This window comes from Canis lupus, chromosome 5 (genome assembly GCF_003254725.2).
Source record: "Canis lupus dingo isolate Sandy chromosome 5, ASM325472v2, whole genome shotgun sequence".
Classification (NCBI taxonomy): Eukaryota; Metazoa; Chordata; class Mammalia; order Carnivora; family Canidae; genus Canis; species Canis lupus.
In genome coordinates, this window is record NC_064247.1 from 56,926,229 (window position 1) to 56,949,845 (window position 23,617).

The following is a 23,617-nucleotide window of genomic DNA, read 5'->3' on the forward strand; positions in this document are numbered from 1 at the left end:
ATTTACTTAAATAAAATAAAGGGGCGCCTGGGTGGCTCAGTGGTTGAGCATCTGCCTTCAGCTCAGGGTGTGATCCCGGGGTCCTGGGATCAAGTCCTGCATCAGGCTCTCCCCACAGGGAGCCTGCTTCTCCCTCTGCTGTGCCTCTCATGAATTAAATACATAAAATCTTTAAAAATAATAACAATAAAGTAAAATAAAAACTTAAAAAAAAAAAAAAAACTTTGGCGTCCCTGGGTGGTTCAGTTGGTCGAGTGTCCAACTCTTGGTTTCTTGTTCAGATCATGACCTCAGGGTGTGAGACTGAGCCCAGCGTTGGGCTCTGTGCTGGGTGTGGAGTCTCATTAAGATTCTCTCTCCCTCTGACCCTCCCTGTTTGTGCTCTCTCTCATTCTTTAAAAAAAAAAAAAAGAACTTTTAAGAATGAGGAAGGGTAGGAATGCCTGGGTGGCTCAACGGTTGAGTGTCTGGCTTTGGCTCCAGGATTGAGTCCTGCATCTGGCTCCCTCCCTGTGAGAAGCCTGCTTCTCCCTCTGCCTATGTCTCGCCTCCCTCCCTCCCTCTATGTCTCTCATGAATAAATACATAAAATTAAAAAAAAAAAAAAAAAGAATGAGGAAGGGCATAAAAATAGACCTTTCCAGCTGCAAGACTCTACTATTTTATATGAATTGATACAATATTAACTGAGTGGACCGTGAAAAGTTATGAATGTACATTGTAATCCCTAGATAAACCACTAGAAATTAATGCAAAAAGGAAACCAAACGAGCCAGCAGATAAACTCAACTAGTATTCTAAGAATTTAGGTTAGTAAACTAACCCAAAGGAAGGCAGGGAAGCAAAGCAAGTGGTGACACGACAGAGCTAAATCCAACTGTATGCACGTCACATGAAACAGGAATGAACCAATACCACTGACAGGCAGAACCCTTTAGAATGGATAAAAGGCAAGACCCAATTATATGCTGTCATAAGGAACCCTACTTACAAAGATACAGTTATGTTGAAAGAAAATGGATGGAAAAAAAAACATGAAAACAACAGAAATCAGGCATGCCTCTATTGACATCAAATAAAGTAGACTTACAACAAAAAATATTAATCATATTCTGAGAGGAAAAGGGGCAGTTCATCATGTTAAGAGGAACAATTCATCAGGAAGACATGACACCCATAAATGTATATGCTCTATTAACAGAACTCAAAACATATGAAGCAAAAATTGCCAAAATTAAAGGAAGAAAGTATTAAATCCATAATCAGGGCCCTTAACATCTACTGCCAGCAGTTCACAGAGATGAAGTTTTGGGAGATGTGAACAGGATCAAAAGTCTGGCTTGAATGAACACACCTGGAACATTGCCCAGCAACTGCAAAACAGACCTGGTTTCCTAGTGTATGTGACATGCTCATCTTGACAGACTATCTGCTCCATTAAATACAAGTCTCAACAAACTGAAAAGACTCGACACAGAATATATTCTCTGAACATAATAGAATTCAATTATAAATAAGTTATTTAAGGAATAAATAAATAAAAACTCCAGGTACTTGAAAATTAAACTTCATACTTCTAAATAACCCATGAATCAAAGAAATAATCAAAAGGGTATTAAAAATACTTCAAGCTGAATGATAATACAGTTAAAGCCCTGTTCAAAGAGAAATTTATAGCTTTAAGTGCTACTATTTGAAAAGGAAAGGTCTAAGATTCCACCTTAAGAAGCTAGAAAATCAAGAAGAAAGCAAACCCAAAGCAAGCAGAGGGTGGGATAATGCAGGGCAGAAATGAATGAAATACAGGGAGCATATCTTTTTTTTTTTTTAAGACTTTATTTATTCATGAGAGACGGACAGAGAGAGAGAGAGAGGCAGAGACACAGGCAGAGGGAGAAGCAGGCTCCATGCAGGGAGCCCGATGTGGGACTCGATCCCAGGACTACAGGATCAAGGAGGGCTGAAGGCAGGTGCTAAACCGCTGAGCCACCCAGGGATCCCCCCAGGGAACGTATCTTTTTTTTTTTTTTAATTTTTTATTTATTTATTTATGATAGTCACAGAGAGATTGAGAGAGAGGCAGAGACACAGGCAGAGGGAGAAGCAGGCTCCATGCACCGGGAGCCCGACGTGGGATTCGATCCCGGGTCTCCGGGATCGCGCCCTGGGCCGAAGGCAGGCGCCAAACCGCTGCGCCACCCAGGGATCCCGGAACGTATCTTTAAAAAGGATAACTGTATGATCTAATGGTGGTGGCCAGAGGGGAGGGTGAAGAGGGAGGGAGGAAACAGATAAACAGGGTTAAGCACACTTATTGTGGCGAACGCTGAGAGATGTATACAAATGTTAAATGATTATACCTGAAACTCTATTATATTACACACCTAAAACTAACAGAATACCATATGCTAGTTATACTTTAATACAAACAAAAAAAATATCACACAAATTAAAAAAAAAGGGACCATGCACATATTATCTGGCTAAAATTAATTTAACAGAAGGCTTAACTAGAGTCAAAAGTAGTATTATTCATTACTTTTGATCATTTCTTTGGCTGCAGGTGTAGTAGGTGAGTATAGCAGGGTGTAACCGTAAGAACTGAGCAGACGGCCATATAAGTAAAATATTAGGATGAGACCTCTTTTTGTTATGAACAAGTGTCACAGGTAAACTAAACTTGGCAAAATAATAACCATTTAACTCTTAAAGCTGGCTGTATTCAAAGGAACAGCCTACAAGGACTCTTTTCTGTTTCCTTTTCAACAAGAGTGCTCATTGGTACAAAGTGTATTAGAGGACCAGGTTGGATCCATACATGTATATGTGTGTGTACGCATACGTATATGTGTATAAATGCACGTGTAGATTAGGAAACCCTCCTGGAAAGGCACTCATGAATACAAGATGGTTTAGAAGAAGGTAACAGATTAAGCAATGTTTCTATAAAAAAAAAAAAGGTGGCTGTCAGGATGAGGCAGTGATCCCTAAGATCCTCAATCCAAAGGCTTCTTACCAGTGAAGGCATATCAAAAGCCTATCTTTGATTTCATTTTCAGAATGTTTCTCACTATTATTACAACCAACCTTATTAAATATTATTGATAAGAGGTGAGTGTCCAAAGCATATAACACACAGCAGGCAAACATCTCCAACTATGAGGTTACTGGTGAGAACATGTACCTGTATGTCCGGCCAGTTCACGGCTCACACGTACATTCCCTTCACGAGTTTTCAGATTGTAAATGGAGCAAATGTTATCCAGGCCACCACAGGCCACATAGTTCCCAGAAGGGGCATATGCACAGGTCATGACCCATGAGGAACGCAGAGGGATGGCATGGACCTAAGTGACAGAACACAGATGAGGCAGACACACTCAAGTTCAAAAACATTAACTAGGGACACTATGATTCTATTTCTAGTCTACAACTTTCATAGCATAGAATGCGATAGAGCCAAACAACAGCCAGAGTTATTTTGAAAATAATTTATACATGTGACTAGTCAGATAAAGTACTAATTTAATTACAAATCCACGTGCCGCCTGGGTGGCTCAGTTGGTTAAGCATCTGACTCTTGATTTCAGCTTTAAAAAAAATATCCACTGCTGCACACCAAATTTAATCTACAGTTTTGTTAAGGTCACAATTTATGGTTAGGTATGCACCTAAGTAATAGCTTTAGAGCCTCCTAATCCAGGTTATATGTTAAAAAGAAAACAGTTCACTGGCCTGTCAAAATGGCTCTACACTGACTTATGAAACAAAATGTTTTTAGTGAAATAACCAGACTAGACATTGTAATTAATCCTGCCACAGACTTCCCCATATTTAGGATAGACTTATTACAAATACTGCAATCTTAGATCTCCAGTAAAATACGACAGAGTCTGATCTTCTAATATATATGGACCCAGTGACAGTACTTTGGACTGTTTAAAAGGATTTAATTTATACTTGAAAGTATACTTACTGCCTTTCAGGTTATCTCTTGTAAAAACTAATAACTAAACGAAAAGCTGGATTTCTACATCTTTAAATAAAACATGAAATTTCTCAGCCTGAGCTAACTCTGGAATCCATATCTCTCAGAACTATTAAGGAGGGACTTACCTCCCCCCCTGCCCTGCAACAAGACCATGAACTGCAGCAGAAGAGACCAATAGCATGCTAAACTAGCATGCACTAGTTATCTGATTGGGCTTCACACTAAAAACAAAATTCACTGTGATCCCCTCCCTATCCTGTATGATGTGTTTTACACAAGTGGACAGGAAGTTAGAAGCCTACCGCCTCCTGAGTGGGTTTGTCAGGAAGGGACCCTGCCATCCTTACCTTGTTTGTGGTGTAGCTATCCCAGATGATCAGTTTGCCATCCTGTGAGGCACTGACCAGAAGCCTACAGGGAGAGGACAATAGAAAACTCATCAGTACCAGAGCAACACAGGTATCACACAAAGTCAACCGTATAATCTGAATCTTAGTGACTGTGAACACACACTTCAGTGTCACACTTGTTTGAGACAAAGCACACTGATTTATAAAATAAATAAAAAGGTCTAAATTGTTAACTCAACTTTGAAAGCATGAAAGAAAATACTCCCACAAATAATAATTCAAATTCAAGAGTGCTTGTCTTCAAATGAAGACTAGATCACCAAAGCCACTCTGGTGAGCTAAGACAGGTTTGTTTGTTTTTTTAATTAAAAAAAATATTTATTTATTTGACAGAGAGAGACAGACAGACAGACAGACACACCATGCCCACAAGGAGGGGAAACGGTAGGCAGAGGGAGAGGGAAAAGCAGGCTCCCTGCCAAGGAGAGAACCTCACACGGGGCTCGATCCCAGGATCCTGGGACCATGACCTGAGCCGAAGGCAGACGCTTCACTTACTGAGCCACTCAGGCGCCCTAAGACATACAGATCTTTCAAGAACTAAAGGTGGCAGAAAATATTCAGTATATAACTTTATGTTCCATTTGACACACAGAAAGCTTAGATAGTAAAGAATAATCAGCTTTTAGATATCCCAAATTTGTGAGACATTTCTCACCAAAAAAAAAAAAAAAAAAAACGAAACAAAACTAAAACCATGAAAATTTCCCAGACTGAGCTAAATCTGGAATCCAGGTCTCCTAGAAACGTTAAGGAGGTGCTTAACCTCCCACCTGCTTTGCAAAGAGATGACAAACTACAGCAGAATCGTGTCTTGTCCAGCAGTAGAGAATAGTAACTGTCATGAATTTTCTTCAAGACTATTTTCTTGCTTTGGGTAACTGCTAAGTTTGGGATCCTGTGTTGAAAAGTTGCTGTCTATATTTGTAGAATTAAGTTAGGATACTGCAGAAGGAAAGCATGACTAATGGGCAAAGGGACAGAGTAATTCTGGGAACCAAGCTACTCATAAGACTCCCTAAGAACTCTGTCCTATAGAATGTGCTATTTTGAAAGAATGGCAAGGAGGCTCTATTCATAATGCTAGGCAGAGATACACCACAGCATGGTAAAATAACAATAGATTAAATTTTTTTTTTTTTAAACATAACATCCTGGCCATGCCCCCAGGGTTTCCCACCTCCCACAAGGACATGTTTACAGAGAGCCAGGCTTCATATGGCCCCTCCTACTGCAGGAGAGGACAGTGGCAGGGGCAGACCAGGGGGAGAAGGACCAGGCCTCTGAACACCCCATAAGCCCAAGTGTCCCAATTGGAGGGGAACAGGTGCCCCCATCAAGGGTCTTTAAACCTCTGCCCCAGGACATCTAGGTACCTGCAAACAGCACGTTGGGTGAGGTGAGGACAGGGCCACATGGCCACCACCCCAAGAGATTTTTAATTGTAAAGATTTTAATCAAACATAGGTTTTGATCATTTCAGCCAAGAGCATATTTGGCTTAATAAACTGATCAAAACCTAGAGGTAAAACTTACTCAAGATATTCTGACAGCTGTGACATTTTGCATCAAATTCCATATTCTGATGCTCAAACTTCCTTTATAAGGAATCAACAAGGAGTCTGGCAAATAACACAAATGTTTTCAGTGGTGCACAGCAAAATTTATCACAGAACCAAAGTAAGTGCAGGTCAAATCCTATCATTTTTCAGATGCAGTTTCTTAAAGCCAAGTCCTGCACCTGGGTTCAGTAACAAACATATTAGGCACTTAAAAGCGATTTCCTTCCACATAAAAGAATAAGGCTCACTCTGCTGCTCAATTTCTGGCTAGCCCTTTACACAGGCTTTGAAGGGAATATTCAAGCCAATGTAAAGAAGCTCATCCTCTAGGAGGGTCACCTTTAGAAAAGGTCTCCTGGTCAGAGAGCTTAATATATGCTGACTCACCCAGGGGTTAGAGAAATGTTAAGCTGTCCGATGATCCTCCAGAAGGTGACAGAGGACACTTCTTAATCTGAGACAGAACAAATGCTGGAGAACTGGGTTCATTCTACCCCTGGAACCTTCAGCTATTCACAAGTCAGTTACTATGAGGCACCATCCACCCAGAACACACAGGCAAGAACCGGCAAGGAAGTGAGGGCTCCAGGAAGCTGAGAACAGAGGCTGAATAGAGGCCCACATCCAAATGCCTCTGACCCCTCATTTACTTGGAGGACGGAGGGCTCTCAGGCCTAGCTGGGCCAGCTGTTTTTCCCTCACAATTATAACAAGAACTTCAGCAGACTTTAGAAAGGGGAGAAAAAGTTTCACATTAACTCAACTGAAAAAGACTCAACTGAAATAGACTCAACTATTCTAAAAAGTAGAATTAAGTATAAATTATTATGTTGATAAACATAAAGATATATATAATATACATCGACACATGCATATGCATGAATCTCTTGTGGGCTCTCCTTGTGGTTTTGTTTTTGTTTTTTTTTTTTTTTAATTTTTATTATTCATGATAGTCACAGAGAGAGAGAGAGAGAGAGAGGCAGAGACATAGGCAGAGGGAGAAGCAGGCTCCATGCACCGGGAGCCTGACGTGGGATTCGATCCCGGGTTTCCAGGATCGCGCCCTGGGCCAGAGGCAGGCGCTAAACCGCTGCGCCACCCAGGGATCCCTCTCCTTGTGGTTTTGAAAATAAATTAATCAGTACAACAATTTGAAAGTATCTATAAACTATACAAACATGATAAGAAAATTGGTATTCATGAATTTACAGCCTAGTATCACGAAAAAATATTTTGGACTTTTAAGAGACAAAAATTTACCTATCTGGAAAAATATAGCTATCCAGAAAAAATAATGTCTGAAAGGCTCTGGATAGTAGAGATCCTCTGTAATATCATTTTTCATTTTCTTTTGTTTGTAATTATACAATAGGGTCCTCACATAAGGGCACTATGAAACACAACTGTGCAGTTTCAAAAACAGCTATAAAACAAGTACACATGTGCCCACCACGCCATCCAAGAAACAGAACAAGACCACAACACCACCCACCAACCCCCACAAGGTCTTCCATGTTACCCCCCCTTTTTATTATTATTTTTTTAAAGATTTTATTTATTTATTCATGAGAGACACACAGAGAGAGGGAGAGGCAGAGACACAGGCGGAGGGAGAAGCAGGCGCCATGCAGGGAGCCCGACATAGGACTTGATCCCTGGTCTCCAGGATCATGCCCTGGGCCAAAGGCGACACTGAACTGCTGAACCACCCGGGCTGCCTTTTTATTTTTATTTTTTTTTAATTTACTTTGATTGATTGATTTTTAAATATTTAAAAAAATTTTTTTTTAATTTTTATTTATTTATGATAGTCACAGAGAGAGAGAGAGGCAGAGACATAGGCAGAGGGAGAAGCAGGCTCCATGCACCGGGAGCCCAACGTGGGATTCGATCCCGGGTCTCCAGGATCGCGCCCTGGGCAAAAGGCAGGCACTAAACCACTGCGCCACCCAGGGATCCCGATTGATTGATTTTTAAAGTATGTTACCCCTCCTTTAAGGGGTGACCATCATCCTGAATTTGGTGCTTATTCATGCCCTTGCTCTTCTTCCTTCTGACTCTGAAGCTTTCAAAGTGCAATTTGTGTTTGAATCATATGGAACATAAAGCCTTGCACATAGTGATTGGGAAGCTAGATGATCTAGTGTCCATCTGCCCTCCTGCCTCACGCTGCGCCCTCTCCTCATTCGCAGAAGTGCCTGCAGATTCCCTGTAGCTCCCAGTGACTCCAAGACACAAGTGATGTGTCACCTCTGCAACTCCCCAAACTAGAGCCCAGTTATTGCAGGAGAGCAAACTGCTTAGTGAGCCAAGAGTACCAGCTTCCCAAGGACCAGGCTAGACTGGCTCTGAGTTTAACCGAGCTGTAGTACTACCTAGTAAATGTCCTGTCAGACCAGGACACTGATATTCCAACAGATGGAAGAAAAGCCCTGGAGGCAATATACCATTTGGTTACTGTCTTCTTTTGATAACAAATTCCAAGGCAGACTGATTAGCAAGGGCATTTTCTTTCCCTTTTCTTAGTTTTTCTGATTATTGCCATCATTAAAATGATCAAAGTTAGCTCTCATTTGCATTTGAAATTGTATGGAACAGTGTATAGAACAAACTAAAGATAGATTCTTTTGTTCTGTAGCTGTTTACACTCTATAGCAGACAATTTCATGAACAAAGAGAAAACCAAGCAATTCCTCTCTGACACAAACACAAAATAATGCGACTCAAACAAAGGCATTTTGAGAATCATACATCGGGTATTAGAAAGAGCATGTTATAGCCAGTAAATCACACAGCTTGTTATTTAATTATTCAGGTGGAAAAGGCAGAAGAGAGAGATTCTCCGGCAGCCTCTAAGGGAAAGAAGTGTGGAGAGGGATGGGAAGGAAGGACCAGGTCATGATGGAGATGAACCACCCAGAGGGAAAGAAGTCCCAATAAGGAGAAGTTAAAAGCAAAGAGCATCTGAGGGGGATTTTCTTGTTGGGACAATAGATAAAAGGAAGGTAGGCAGACAGGCCAGAGGACAGAATGATGGTAGCAGCTAAGACATGCACTCCCACACGTCTGCTCTACATGGGCTCCAAGAAAACCAGTAGCAAACCTGTGCACAGTGCTCAGGATGCTTTTATTCGCTGCTGTAAGGCTCAACACACTTAATCTTCCTCACACCACTGGGCAGGTTTATGATCCCTGAGCCAGGACCCTGAAACCACAAGAGGGTAGGGACCACGGAGTCATGAGGAACAGGCTGGAGAGACAGAGACAGGGAGCCATGGCGTAGAGATACTGTGTAACCTCCTCAAGGTCACACAGGCATAGCACAGTGGAGCTGGGAGTGCAAAGGTGGGGGTCACAGCTCATAGAGATGTGATGAGGGTGGTGAAGAAGCGACAGTGTACCATTAGCCCAGGTGAGTGGAACCACGGACAGGGAATCTGCATTTGTGATGCTATACCTGGCCTGCCCAGATATCTGACAACCTCATTTTTCCCATATAAGTAACAGCAGATGAGTTCAGGTTGTATTTCCTCAAAATCCAGAACAATCCTCGAGTGTATCAAGCACTATGTTTTGTTCATGTTCCCACACACCTGGAATCCGTGCCCCAATGCATGGCATAAATTTTGGCCAAATGCCCCCTCAGCGTTCTCCTGGTGCGCATCTGGATTCTTCCTACTGGGTCGATGTTGTTTGTGATCTTAAAAATAAAAGTTACCGCAAATTAACAATCTGTCCGAAGTGACCTCACCTGAGGCCTCCTCTCCTCTCCCACCACCCTCATTCTGGCTATGCTGCTCACTCATGGTGCTGTGTCCACCCCTTACCCCACCCCTGGTTCCTGCCAGGCACCTAGGCAGCTCTGCACCAGGACTTCTCCTGCAACCCATGGCACCCTCCTTCCTGTCCTGATGTGTATAAGGTCCACTGTTCTACTCGTTCTTCAGGATCTCTGATCCCCCAACCCCTGTGTGGGTCCACAGGTGTGTTGACTTCCCCAACACTCCCTCCTTCCTCTCTCTAACTGTTCAGCCAGGCCCAGCTCCTCCTGTCCCTAGTCCTTGTACGCTTGCTCTCCTTCCAAATTACAGTTCCATCAGCCTCCATCACACTGAACACAGGCCTGCTGTTCACACACTATCCACAGCGACCAGGCTGGGCACTGATCTGGACAACACCCAGCAGTGACTAGAAATAGTGTTGCTATGGCACAGAATTGGACATGGAAACCTGCGGACTCACCCCAACATGTAAAGAATGGACATTAACAATTCTCAGTTGCCAAATGGACTAAGTGTATGACAATAATGGTTTGTGTCTTAAATTTAAGGTTTTATTTTTAAGTAATCTCTACTTAAATCCCCAATGTGGGGCTCAAACTTACAACCCCGAAATCAAGAGTTCATGATCTATTGCCTCAGCCAATCAAGCACCTCAATAATGAGTTTAAAAAATGTACAATTCAAAGTACACAAAGTATATCTGAGAATTCAAATTTGGGAACTCTATGCAGTATAAGTTTCTCTTTAACTTACTGTTTAACCCCAATTAAAGTGCATACCCTAAAGCACTGGGACGTAAAACATTTAATCAGCCTCAGGAGAAGTAGGAATGTAATTTTTATTTCACATTTCTGTTTAATTCTTTGGATAAAAACTTTTTCTTGAGATGAGATTCACCATTTTAAAGTGAACAGTTCCATGGTGTTTAGCACATTATCACCTCTGTACAATCACCACATCACCTCCACCTAGTTCCAGCATGTTTTCATACTCCAGCAGGAAACCCCATAGTCATTCTCCACCCCATTCCTAACTCCTGGCACCACTCATAAACTTTGTGTCTCCTTGGATCTGCCTGCTCTGGACCTTTCCTATCTGTGGAATTCTACACTATGTGACCTTATATGTCTGCTTTCACTGGGATCTTGTTTGAGGTTCATCCATGATACTAAACATATCAGTAAAGCATTCTTTGTTATGGCTAAAGAATATTCTGCTATGTGAATGGACCACTTTGTTATTCGCTCTTCTGTTCACAGAGACTGTAGTTGTCTCCACCTTTTGGAAACTGTGAAGAGTGCTGTTGTTAAGAACACATGTGTACATGTACTTGTCTGAGCACCAGTTTTGGGTATATATCTAGGAGTAGAACTGTTGGTTCATATTTTATGTGCAACTTTTTGAGGATCTGCCAAACTGGAGTTTAGAAAGGCTTGTGAGACATTTATTTTTCATCCAAAAAACACTATTTCCTGTGCCTTCTGAATGAAAATGTCTCAAGCACAGATCACTTTCAACGTACTAAGTGTAGGTAGGCCAGCCCAATGCCAAGCAGGTGCCTCTGCATAAATGGGTCCTTACCTGAGAGAGAGTTGCATCTGCACATGCTTTTCTAGCATCCTAAGAAATAAGAAGGACAAAGGGGAAGTTAGTAACGTTTCATATACGTTCAATCCCAGGTCTTCACATCAGAGTTTCAGAGCACCTCTACAAACTGTTAGAAGCAAAAGTAGAAAGGAAGAGGATGGCATCCTCTCTCCATTGCTCTGTTCAGACACAGTCTAAGGCCGCTGGCAGTCTTGCTATATGTGTTCCAAGTTACAACGAATAGAGCATCAATGGCACCCAATACATTTGAGGCCAGCAGATCACCTTATAACCAGCACAACACCCCTGTGACCCCAGAAATGGAGCCTGTGCTGGGAGGATCACACTGGAAGCTGGGTGGCATCAGAGAAACCCCACAAGTGGGTGCTGCTTCCTCTCCTGCCTGCCAAGGCTCCTGTACTTTTCCACAGACCTGCATTTGGACCTCACTTACTCTAACAGCCCAGGAGCCACGGGGCCCAGAGAAAAAAGTCCAAAATAGTACTGGATGGGGATCCCTGGGTGGCGCAGCGGTTTGGCGCCTGCCTTTGGCCCAGGGCGCGATCCGGGAAACCCTGGATCGAATCCCACGTTGGGCTCCCGGTGCATGGAGCCTGCTTCTCCCTCTGCCTGTGTCTCTGCCTCTCTCTCTCTCTCTCTGTGTGACTATCATAAATAAATAAAAATTAAAAAAAAAAAAAAAGAATTATAAAAGTACTGGATGTCCCTCCGGATCATGTTAACTAAGGATTTTGTTTCCAAGGCCAACAATACCTGACGTTAAAGTCTATGAGCAAAGGATCTGGAGTCAAGATAATCAAATTCAGGTAAGACTTTCTGGCTGTCATATCTGTTATCTGTTTTTTCTTTTCTTTCTTTTTTAAGATTTTATTTATTTATTCATGAGAGACACACCAAGAGAGAGGCAGAGACACAGGCAGAGAGAGAAGTAGGCTCCATGCAGGGAGACCATGTGGGACTCGATCCCGGGACTCCAGGACCACGCCCTGGGCCAAAGGCAGATGCTTAGCTGAGCCATCTGGGGATCCCCTGTTATCTGTTTTCTTATCTATAAAATGATATTGTGAAGTGGGTAACAACTACAAAGGGATATTCTAAGGCTAACTAAGAAGTTTTGTTTTTTTTTTTTTTTTTTTTTAATCTTTTTTTTTAATGATAGTCACAGAGAGAGAGAGGGGGGCAGAGACAGAGGCAGAAGCAGGTTCCATGCACCGGGAGCCCGATGTGGGATTCGATCCTGGGTCTCCAGGATCGCGCCCTGGGCCAAAGGCAGGCGCCAAACCGCTGCGCCACCCAGGGATCCCAAGAAGTTTTTATTGTTCCTAAGTGATCAAATTTACTAGGAAATACACAAAATAGAAAGTTACACATTATGAAGGAAAATGAAACAATAGTTTGAAAGGGGTAAAAATATGAGTGCAGGAGTAATTTCAAAGGAAATTATGACAAATTTCTAATATGAAAAAATGTATCTATTATGCAGTCATCTCATTATGTACTTTTGAAAGTACAGCATTTATTTGCACATACCTACAGGCTCGCAGTTGGTGGGGATTGGCCGGGGGGGGGGGGGGGGGGGGGGGGGGGGGGAAGGGGGGGGGGTAGGGTGGGGAGGTGGGTCCCAGGACACCGTTCTCTAAGGACAAACTACCTTACTGTGAATTATTTTTATTGCATGAAACTGGAGGAAATATTTATTAGCAGAGAACATGGAAATGTACTCAAAGACATTATTATTATAAACATACCAAAGATCTAAATTTCAAATTCAGCTTTAATTATCCTATTAGAAGTCATTCTGCTTAATTAATTCTACTTAATGGATTAAATAATTAAAACACCAAAAACTGTATCATCAAGTACTTCTATGCCAGCACCTAAATTTGGGGTAAGGAGCAAGCAGATGGAAGGTCCGGAGTAGCAAGTCTTTCATCAGGGAATCTGACAACTACTGAGTTTATTAACTTTATTTCTGAACACCACTCTTATTAATGTTATACATGGATTTTAGTTTTAAAAGAGAATAATGAGAATTTTTTAAGTGAAAAAATAAATCATGGGACTTAAGCAACTTCACCTTGATTAGCATCCAAAGATCAACCTGGATTTCACACTGCACCATACAACAGACCGTGGTGATACTATCGGTAAAAGGAGGGAAAAGCCATTTTAAAACTAAACACCAAGAACTCCAATTCAGTCTTCATTTTAACCAAATGTCTATGCCACTGAGTGCAGCATTTCTCAGAACAAGCTGGAAGAATTCTCCTAATGGAAGCAATCTCTGTTAACTGCTTCCTAAAGACAAATTTCTACCATCTTTCAGATTAATTTCCAATTGAATGGACCGGTGAAAATGTGGATAATGGATAAATTATTTATGCAAAGGTTTCTATGCTGGCTGTGATGAGAAATGCCATTGAAGACAACAATGGCCCTCTCTTTTGTTTCCTTAAACCAGAGTACATCCAAGGCAGTGATCACTCAGTTCCCTGCAGAGTGAGGTTTCTTTCTACTTGGGCCCCCAGGAAATCACCTGATCTGCTCAGTTGCTAGACAGTTAACACTTGGGACTGTCACAAACTCTGAGTCTCCTCACTTGCATGGGTTGGTACAGTGGCTTTGTAAACAATTTGCACCGTACATTTCCGAGTTTTTCTATAATCCATCAATTAGCTCATGTACTTTAAGTCATGCAATGGCTTGATCAGTATCTTTTTGAAAATTTGTGTTCCCTCACAATCTAAAGTGGGAAGAGGGCTGCCTCAGTGGCTCAGTCAGTTAAATGCCCAACTCTTGATCTCAGCTCAGCTCTTGATTACAGGGTTGCAAGTTCAAGTCCCGTGCTGGGCTCCACACTGAATGTGGAGCCTGCATGCATGCATTCATAAAGAAATAAATAATGGGATGAGATGGTCCTTGGCATCTTTCAGCTTAAAAAAAAAAAAAAAAAAATCTAAGAAAACCAAAGCCTCGGGGGATCCCTGGGTGGCTCAGTGGTTTAACGCCTGCCTTCAGCCCAGGGCATGATCCTGGGGTCCCAGGTCGGGCTCCCTGCATGGAGCCTGCTTCTCCCTCTGCCTGTGTCCCTGCCTCTCTCTCTCTCATCAATAAATAAATAAATAAGCAAGTAAACAAACAAACAAATAAATAAATAAAAAAAAAAAAAAAAAAAAAAACCAAAGCCTCTTAGAATCATCCACCACTGCTTGTTTGATTTCCTGTTCCCTGCATTCTTTAACAAGTATGTATTTCTTGGGCATTCAGGAAAAAAAGGGTATTTTTTTTTTTAATTTTTTCTTTCTGAAAGAAAGTCACCTATTTGGTGCAATAGACTTTGCTGTCCGACCCTGTGCTGTAAAAAGAAACCAGCACAGACTTACTTAGCTCCTGAGACTGGCCTGGGCTGGTGGGTGTACAGAAGGCTGCAGTTCAGGAGCAATCCTCAGGATGGTCCAGAGTGGAGCCACAAGAACATGAAATCTAGCAAGACAAGCTGAGGCCTGTCGTTCACTGTAGGACACACTGAAATCTCAAGGCTTGGTATAAAAAAAGGAATGTGAAATAATAAAAACACCTATTTTTAAATTTTTATTTTTAAAAGATTTTATTTTGGGGGTGCCTAGGTGGCTTACTTGATTGGAAGTCTGCCTTTGGCTTGGGGTCATGATCTCAGGGTCCTGGGACAGAGCCCTGCAAGGGCTCCCTACTCAGTGGGGGGTCTGTTTCTCCCTCTGCCCCTCCTTCCCACTCAAGAGTGCATGCACTCTTTCTCTTTCAAATAAATAAATAAGCAAATAAACAAATAAATAAAAATCTTTTTAAAAAATAAGTAATAACAAAAAGATTTTGTTTTTAAGTAATCTCTATATCCAACATGGGACTCGATCTTACAACCCTGAGATCAAGAGTTGCATGCTCTTCTGACTAACCTGGCTACATCTATTAAAAATGGATTCCACATATTTTTCACATTTTTATTTTTAATTTTTTCTAGATTTTAAGTAATCTTTCTATCCAAGGTGGGGTTCAAACTCACAACCCCCAGACCAAGAGTCACATGCTTCCCCGACTGTGCCAGCCAGGCGCCCCTCTATTCACACTTTCAAACCCCACAGCTGGCTACAGGATAGCCCTGTCTCCTGGGAGGATGGCCTGCAGTTCACAGTATAACTGGCTCTACAAAGTGGGAAAAGATATATAACATTAACTCTCAGGCTTTCTCCCCCACCCCCCAAAACTTGGATCTCTTTCACCTATGCCACACAAACCTCCTTTATCTGCCATGAACAGATCCAAATCCACTAAGAACAACTTCTAAATAATAATTTATAGCTACTAGAAAAACAAAATTCTGATTTCTATATTCTGGAAGGTAGACAGCCATATTAAACAAGTCTGATCAGAGCAAACCACTAAAGACACCAAGTCTTCCTTATTTTTATTGAGCTATATCCAATCATTTGAATGTTAGGATTTAAAACCTGAAAGACACTTTGTTTTCTCTTGGCTGTAGATCTTTAAAAAATTCATTATCTTTTCTCAAGCTTAAAAAAAAAAACTTGGCTACCCTGATGCTGAGGCTCCTTTCCCCAGTTATCACCAGGCTTTCTGAACACAGAGCTGGTCCTTTTGAAAGGGATTGGGCTCCATCCTTACAGTGGACTCAGAAAAATAAACTGCTATTTAGACACATACTAAAAAATGATGCTCTGAGAAGAGCTGGGCCTGAGAAGCCCCTTCATCAAATGGACATAAATCTGCCTCAATGTCCTCAGGATGGTTTTTCTGGGGGTCCACCCCTCCTTTTCTTAGTCTTCTTATAAACAGTGTGAGAACAGGTACAAGTACTTGTATTTAATGTTTCTCTAGAAAGTGTTCAAGTACTGTCTCACAAAATGGGAGAACAGAATCCATGACTTCAGATCCCTCCCAGTCCTGCCTTTTCAGAAGTGCATGGGCTCTACAGGGGGACATCACACACCAGTGACAGGCTGGGATTAAAAGCTGTAGAACTCTGGGAGCTACTTGTTGTACAGGGTGGCTAAATGACATGTAGGTGTTTGTATCTCCGGCTAGATGTGCCTGCTCTCATTTAACAGCCTACGTAAACTTGCAGGTGCCAGCATCCAACCCAGGATCCTTGGATACCCTGGGCACACCTGAGACACCTTCCACCATCGTTGTTAATACTCTTTTTTTTAAACAAGTTTCCTGTCCTCAACAGTCACAAGGGAGGGAAGCAAACACTACATTCTACATAGTGACCAAAATAATGTCATGAATGAATTCCCAAGGTTAAGAAAATAATATATAGAGAGACATTTACAAATTCTATGAAAACATTGTAGGTATTAACTATATACTGGAAAACAAAACCCTGAAAACCATGTGTTAGGCCAAATATCTGGTTCTAATTAGCAAATCCTGGGCCAGTGAAAATTCAGTTTCAATCCAAAACACTGAATACTTATTTTGAAATCCACCTTTCCCAAAACAGATAAACATCTCATCTGAAATCCAAATGATTTATAAAATAAGCTAAGCACACATGTGCTACCTACCCTAATTTGGTTTTTAAGCTGCTCAGCCTCCTGCCGTAACTGGTCAAGTTCACTCATCTTCGGTTCCTAGTGCTCTTCAATACCAACTCAAGGAATCTGAGATCTGAAACAGAAATACAAGCATAAAAAAATTAATAAACAATGGTTGAGTAACTTAGGAAAGCAGACAACAAAAGGAAATTGGGATTTTAAGAGCTGTAATTTTATTAGAGGTCAGAGCACTTTTCTTAAGCATTCATCAGAACTTCTAAAGTGCCTACCAAGGGCTGGATTAATAAAATATGACTATCATCCACTAGCTTTTACAATGACAATGTCTAACAGACCACTCAATAGACGGTGGGGGGCTAAAAAAGGAAAAATCTGATAAGCATTTTTCATGAAGGATCAGAGTCTCATTATAAACCCAAGAACATAAGACAGACAGAAGATCTAGAAGATCTCTCATACAGAAAACCAGGGATAGTCAAGTTCAGGAAACGAGCAGAGTGGCAACTTGACAACCCAGTACCTCAATACCATGTTGACAATCTTGAATCCGTGATCCCCACAGAGGATGTCAGAATGTTTACAGAGCAATTCTGAAAGGACTCAGCGTGGTATCCAGCAAGCCTCTGGGTCAGGGACATCTCACTCTCCCACCAAAATGGGCCCTGAGATCCCAGTAAACTCAGAAGCAGTAACTCCATCCTTACAGGCATAGACCAAATTAGGCTCAGTAGAAGTACCTCTAACCCGGTCTCATGAAACAGTGTTCCTGAAATCAGACTCAAAATAAAATCACCCTTTAAGCTAGACACTTATTTTCTAAAGGGAATGTGGTAATCAGGGTTTGCATTTCTGACTGTTAAATCAGTGGTAATTATGACCAGTGTATCACAAAGCTGAAGATAAAATTACCAACCTCTCTTTATTTTTATTTTTTTATTATTATTATTTATTTATGATAGGCACACAGTGAGAGAGAGAGGCAGAGACACAGGCAGAGGGAGAAGCAGGCTCCATGCACTGGGAGCCCGACGTGGGATTCGATCCTGGGTCTCCAGGATCGCGCCCTGGGCCAAAGGCAGGCGCCAAACCGCTGCGCCACCCAGGGATCCCCCAACCTCTCTTTAAAAAAAAAAAAAAGATTTATTTATTTATTTATGATAGACACAGAGAGAGAGAGAGAGAGAGAGAGAGAGAGAGAGAAAGAGAGAGAGGCAGAGACACAGGAGGAGGGAGAAGCAGGCTCCATGCCGGAAGCCCGACGCAGGACTCGATCCCGGGACTCCAGGATCACGCCCTGGGCCAAAGGCAAGTGCTAAACCACTGAGCCACCCAGGGATCCCCCAACCTCTCTTAATCACTTAAGACTACAATGAGCTCCTACATGCAAATATTGCTTATCCAAGGGCCTCAACACCCAATGCAAACACATATCAGAGATTTTATGCAAAACTGACAGAGTTAATATTATATACACCAGATACTTAATTTAACAATAGCTATTTTCTTGAGATTGAAATGGTTCGGGGAAATTGTCTGGAGGACCCAGGAAGCATTATTTGTTAAGAGTTACTAGATAAACTTCCCTACTCTGCACAAAAGCATTCAAATAAATTTACCTGGCTTACATTACAGAAACTTAATGTATACTTACTGATGAAAACAAAAATACCTTTGCCAATAAGGAATATATTTAAAAAGTGTGTTTGTTAGTTATTGCTTTCAGCTATGCTGCCTGTTCACAGCTACAAAACAGGACAGGCAGGAGGCAGAGGGGTGATTGCGGTGCATGCTGAAATCTCCAGAAAGCAATCTCAAGTTGCTAGCACTGACCTTCAATCAAAGTCTGTAGAACCATCAGGAAAGGCCTTATCGGGACAGGATGGGATGTGAAGGCACCTCTGGGAAGGCGATACACGGTGACACAGTTTCAGAAATATTTTTGACCAAAATAGTTGTTTCTAAAGGCATAATTTTAAGTGGATGCTGGAAGCATGTAGAAAGCTTCAAAGAATATCTCGCCAAAAGGAGCACTGCTGAAGCTTGATGTAGGAGAGGCTACACTGCAGACACTTTATCCCTGTAATATCATGGTTAATACTCTCTCCAGTCTTCATATACAAACTCTTCAGAATTGCAATTTTTTTTTAAATTTTTTTTCAGAATTGCAATTTATGAATATTAAGGTAGTGCTCGCTTCAGCAGCACATATACTAGAATATTAAGGTATGCAACAGTCACAGTGCCAAGAAAATACAAGATAATTTTTAAAACAAAAAGCTGTGATGATGTGTCCTCTGAGTTTACGGACTGCTTTGTGTTCTTTCTGCCAGCCAGGACATCCTACCACCACTCACACACATTTATATGTAATCCTATTACACCTCACACACAATTATGCAGGGTTGGGGGTAGTCTTATTCCAGCAACACCACCCTACCCCTCATGGTAAAGAAGGTCCATAAAGCCACTTTATTCAGGGGATCCCTGGGTGGCTCAGCGGTTTAGTGACTGCCTTTGGCCCAGGGTGGGATCCTGGAGTCCCGGGATCAAGTCCTACATCCGGCTCCCTGCACGGAGCCTGCCTCTCCCTCTGTTTGTGTGTCTGCCTCTCTCTCTCATGAATAAATAAATGGAATCTTTAAAATAAATAAATATATAAAAATAAAAAGCCACTTTATTCAATCCTTTCAAAATCAATGTTGAAGAAAAATAACAGCTAATGGTTGTCATGAGGTGAAAACTGAATTGTTAAATTTTATAAATACTTTTATTTTTTTTTATTTTTAAAGATTTTATTTATTCATTCATGAGAGACACAGAGAGAGAGAGGCAGAGACACAGGCAGAGGGAAAAGCAGGCTACATGCAGGGAGCCCGACATGAGACTCAATCCCAGGTCTCCAGGATCACACCCTGGGCTGAAGGCAGCACTAAACCGCCGAGTCATCTGGGCTGCCCTAAATAAGTATTTTTAAGAGGATGGTGGTGCCTGGGTGGCTCAGTCGTTTGAGCGTCCAACTCTTGGTTTCAGCTCAGGTCATAATTTCTGGGTCCCATGTGGGGCTCCGTACTCCGTGGGGAGTCTACTTGAGAATATCTCTCCCTCTGCCCCTCCCCTGACTCGTATGAGCACTCTCACTTTCTCTCTAAAATAAATAAAATCTTAGATTATCAGTTTTATTTTTTTTAAGATTTTATGTATTTATTTGAGAGAAAGAGTGCACTAGAGAGAGAGAGCACGCAAAGCACAAGTAGGGGGCAGAGGACAAGGGAGAAGCAGGCTCCTTGCTGAGCAGAGAGCCTGATACGGGATTCAATCAGGATAATCATCACCCAGCTGTACTGTTCTAAACTAGAGAAATGAATTAATTGAAAACCTAAGTGTCTGGGGATCCCTGGGTGGCTCAGCGGTTTAGCGCCTGCCTTTGGCCCAGGGCCCGAACCTGGAGTCCCGGGATCGAGTCCCACGTCGGGCTCCTGGCATGGAGCCTGCTTCTCCCTCCTCCTGTGTCTCTGCCTCTCTCTCTCTCTCTCTCTCTATCATAAATAAATAAATAAATCTTTAAAAAAATTAAAGAAAAAAGAAAACCTAAGTGTCTTTAAAACGAGAAGATCCATTGAACTCAGTACTCCACAGAATTTCAGAAGCAACATACCAATACTTGCTGACTTGAGTCTTCACTCACGAGCAAAGAGAACAAAACCAGATCTATTTCTCTTTTATCAGTAAATAGCATAAATTATTAATGCTACCTTTTAATTACAGATCCCTTTATAATCAGTGTCTACATTTGAGTCTCAACAGAGAGACTCAAAATCCCCATTTGTTCATTCTTAAGAAAACAGGTATTCCTACGGCTACTAGCAATAAAAATAAATGTCCTGTAAGACCCTATTTAATCTATACTATTGGCTGGGTGAGAAAGAGAAACCTAGTTAAACATCTGAAAATTTTTTTAAATTACATTCTCTATTCTCCATGTCAAAGGTGTATTTTCTGAAATCGAATCTGGAAAAGAAGGGTTTTTTTTTATAAATAGATAAAAAGGTTTTTTTTTATAGATAGATGGACTTTCACTGATGAAAGTGATCTTTCATCACTCAGGATCTCCAGCACCCTGGCCTTCCTGCCCCTGAGTGGGCACTGTCTAGGACCTCCTTGATGAGATATGTGTGCACATTCTCTGCTCGAAGCCAATGGACACTGACCCAGCACTAGAGCCTGAGCATGAAGAGGCTGGACAACACAGAAAACCAGGTGGTCAATGCTCCTCCAAAGCGAAACTGGCAGCCCACAGACAGAAAGGAGCACACATACTCAAATAGAGTGCAAATAAGAAGAAGCAAAAAACGTTCTAACCCCATAAATTAAAAGCTTACCCCAAATGCTCTTCTATGAGGACACAGTAAATAGACAAAGTACAGAACAGAGTATAAATGATGACGAGCTGCTCTTTGTGGACCTAAAAAGGATAAACATCTATGCTAATGAGAGGAATGTTTCTTCTCTGCATGTGAGAAAATGTTAATAGTGGTTGTTTTCAGAGAATGATAGGAATAGTGGGGGATGCCTGGGTGGCTCAGTGGTTGCGCATCTGCCTTTGGCTCAGGTTGTGATCCCAAGGTCCTGGGATCAAGTCCCACATGGGGCTCCTCATAGGGACCCTGCTTATTCCTCTGCCTGTGTCTCTACCTCTCTCTGTGTGTCTCTCATGAATAAGTAAATAAAATCTTTAAAAAAAAAAAAAGGAATAGTGGGGCAGCTTTTACTTTTCACACTATCTTTTATGCATATACTTTATCTTTAAAAAAAAAAAATGTTAACAGGTTATCTGGGCCCTGAAACCAAGAAGTGTTCATATTATTTTGCCCATACTTTTCAGTTTTAAAAACAAAACTACTTGATGTTAACTTTTAACTGAAAGAACTATTACATATTGCTAAGAACAATAACGAAGATGGAATAAACACCTGGAAAAATGCCTGACATATATTAAATCAAAATCAAAGTTGTGTGTAATAATCTTAGCTATTTTACAAGATTAAAAATATATTAGTATAAAAAAGACATTTAAAAAGACTAATAGCATTTTGTTAGATTATTGGCCATATTTTCCTCTTCATTTTCCAAGCATTGATTAACACAGTTTATGTTACTCGGACAAAAAAAATATGTACATTTTAAAAGTCTTACTTACATGGAGTCACTATGCTTTTCTCTTCACTATCCTTAGATCCCCAGAGCCTTCTGAAAGCCCCACCATCAGGTTCCCAGGGCCTGGGCTCCTTCTCTTCTCCCGTGCCAAAGTCGCAGCTAAGCTCTGGCCTTGCTGACTCAGTGCATTCACCAGTCTAATCCACTAAGACAGGACCTGCTGAGAGCCTCACATCTGTTCTTTATGACCCACATTGCCATTAGCTTTTATTTAGAACTTCTATTCTAGATATACTTTTCATAGAAATTTAAATAACTTAAAAATATATGATCTACCCTAATTTAGATTAAATCCAACGTACCTTTGTAAGTCAAAGTGTTAACACAAATTTTTTATTCAAATACTTCACATTTGCAATATACCATGCTTCTGGTGGCCCCCATCGCTTCACTTCCCTCTCAGAGACCCCAGTAAGGTATGGGAAGAACTTCAAGGGTGCCCCCAGCACCCCACAGTCACTAACAATGACATTCAGGCTCCAAGTTTGTTAATGACAAAATGGGGTGATTATATAAAAAAATGATTCCAAGTTTTGGTCCTGCCACATACAAAGAATTGTGACATTAGATCACTTTTCAGTCTGGTCCGTCTGGGAATGGTGTTATCTACATCCACAGAGCTGAAATGAAAATTAAATGAGACAGCTAGAAAGTGCTCCATAAGCCTTTCAGCAATTAGACTATGAAGTATACTTACCTTTCAACAGAGCAGCCACAATGCATACATGTGGTTTCACAGGCAAAGAGAGGGCAGCCCAAGACATTAGCCAACTGGCATACCCCTGGGCCATGGTGGTGCTACACTGAAACGTAACAGCAGTAGCACCTGTTAACCTTTAAAATAAAACTGCTATTTTACCACCAAAAGATGGGTTTACTGGGGAACAACAGAGAATTGCCAATTCCGGACAAGCAAGCCACAGCAAATCCAAAGGCAAGTCCAACAAATACAGGAAAGGAGGAACCTGGGAGGGTTGTTTTGAATGAACGTCCCCTGGAGAGAAGCAGGGGTTCAGCATAATGATGGCTTCTCACTGGCTGAGTTGCAGGGCCAGTGGATCTCTTCTCTTCTCTTTCTCCCTGCAACTGACATTGAGTGGCACCAGCTCCCTCTATCAACTTCCTCTTCTAGTACTCCCAGACTATGTTTGTGAGATTTCCCACAATGTTCACACATCTCTGAAACTTCATAAATCAAAACCAGCCCCACTGAGCAACCATCACATGAAGCAGAAGGTGGCTAACTAGCTCAGCCACAAAAGTACCACAACTCAAAGTTGAAGAAGCATTTTGAGAGAAAGGCATTTGCATGAGGAATTTAAATCAATTTCATCAGTTTTTCTATTTTTCATTCATTCCCAAATCCAAGTTAATCTCCAAATTACAACCATGCAAATCTAAAGGGCAATAGAAAGTACATAAACTCTCCTTATGTTACACTCTTACTGCCCTGACAAAACGGGGAGCAGCACAAAGCAGAACAAGGACACCAGGC

General features: G+C 41.5%; 1 protein-coding gene across 4 annotated transcripts in view; it reads right to left on the minus strand.

The window, feature by feature from the left end:
- Positions 1-23,617, minus strand: part of GNB1 (G protein subunit beta 1) — a 101,316-nt gene that overhangs the window by 17,039 nt on the left and 60,660 nt on the right. For all 4 annotated transcript variants that reach the window (XM_025427493.3, XM_025427491.3, XM_025427492.3 and 1 more), the window contains 5 exons: positions 16,918-17,020; positions 11,327-11,365; positions 9,557-9,663; positions 4,339-4,402; positions 3,185-3,347 (listed from right to left, as the gene is read on the minus strand). In XM_025427493.3, the coding sequence (XP_025283278.1) occupies positions 3,185-3,347; positions 4,339-4,402; positions 9,557-9,663; positions 11,327-11,365; positions 16,918-16,974 (430 nt within the window). In that variant the 5' untranslated portion in view covers positions 16,975-17,020. The remainder of the gene's footprint in view (positions 1-3,184; positions 3,348-4,338; positions 4,403-9,556; positions 9,664-11,326; positions 11,366-16,917; positions 17,021-23,617) is intronic.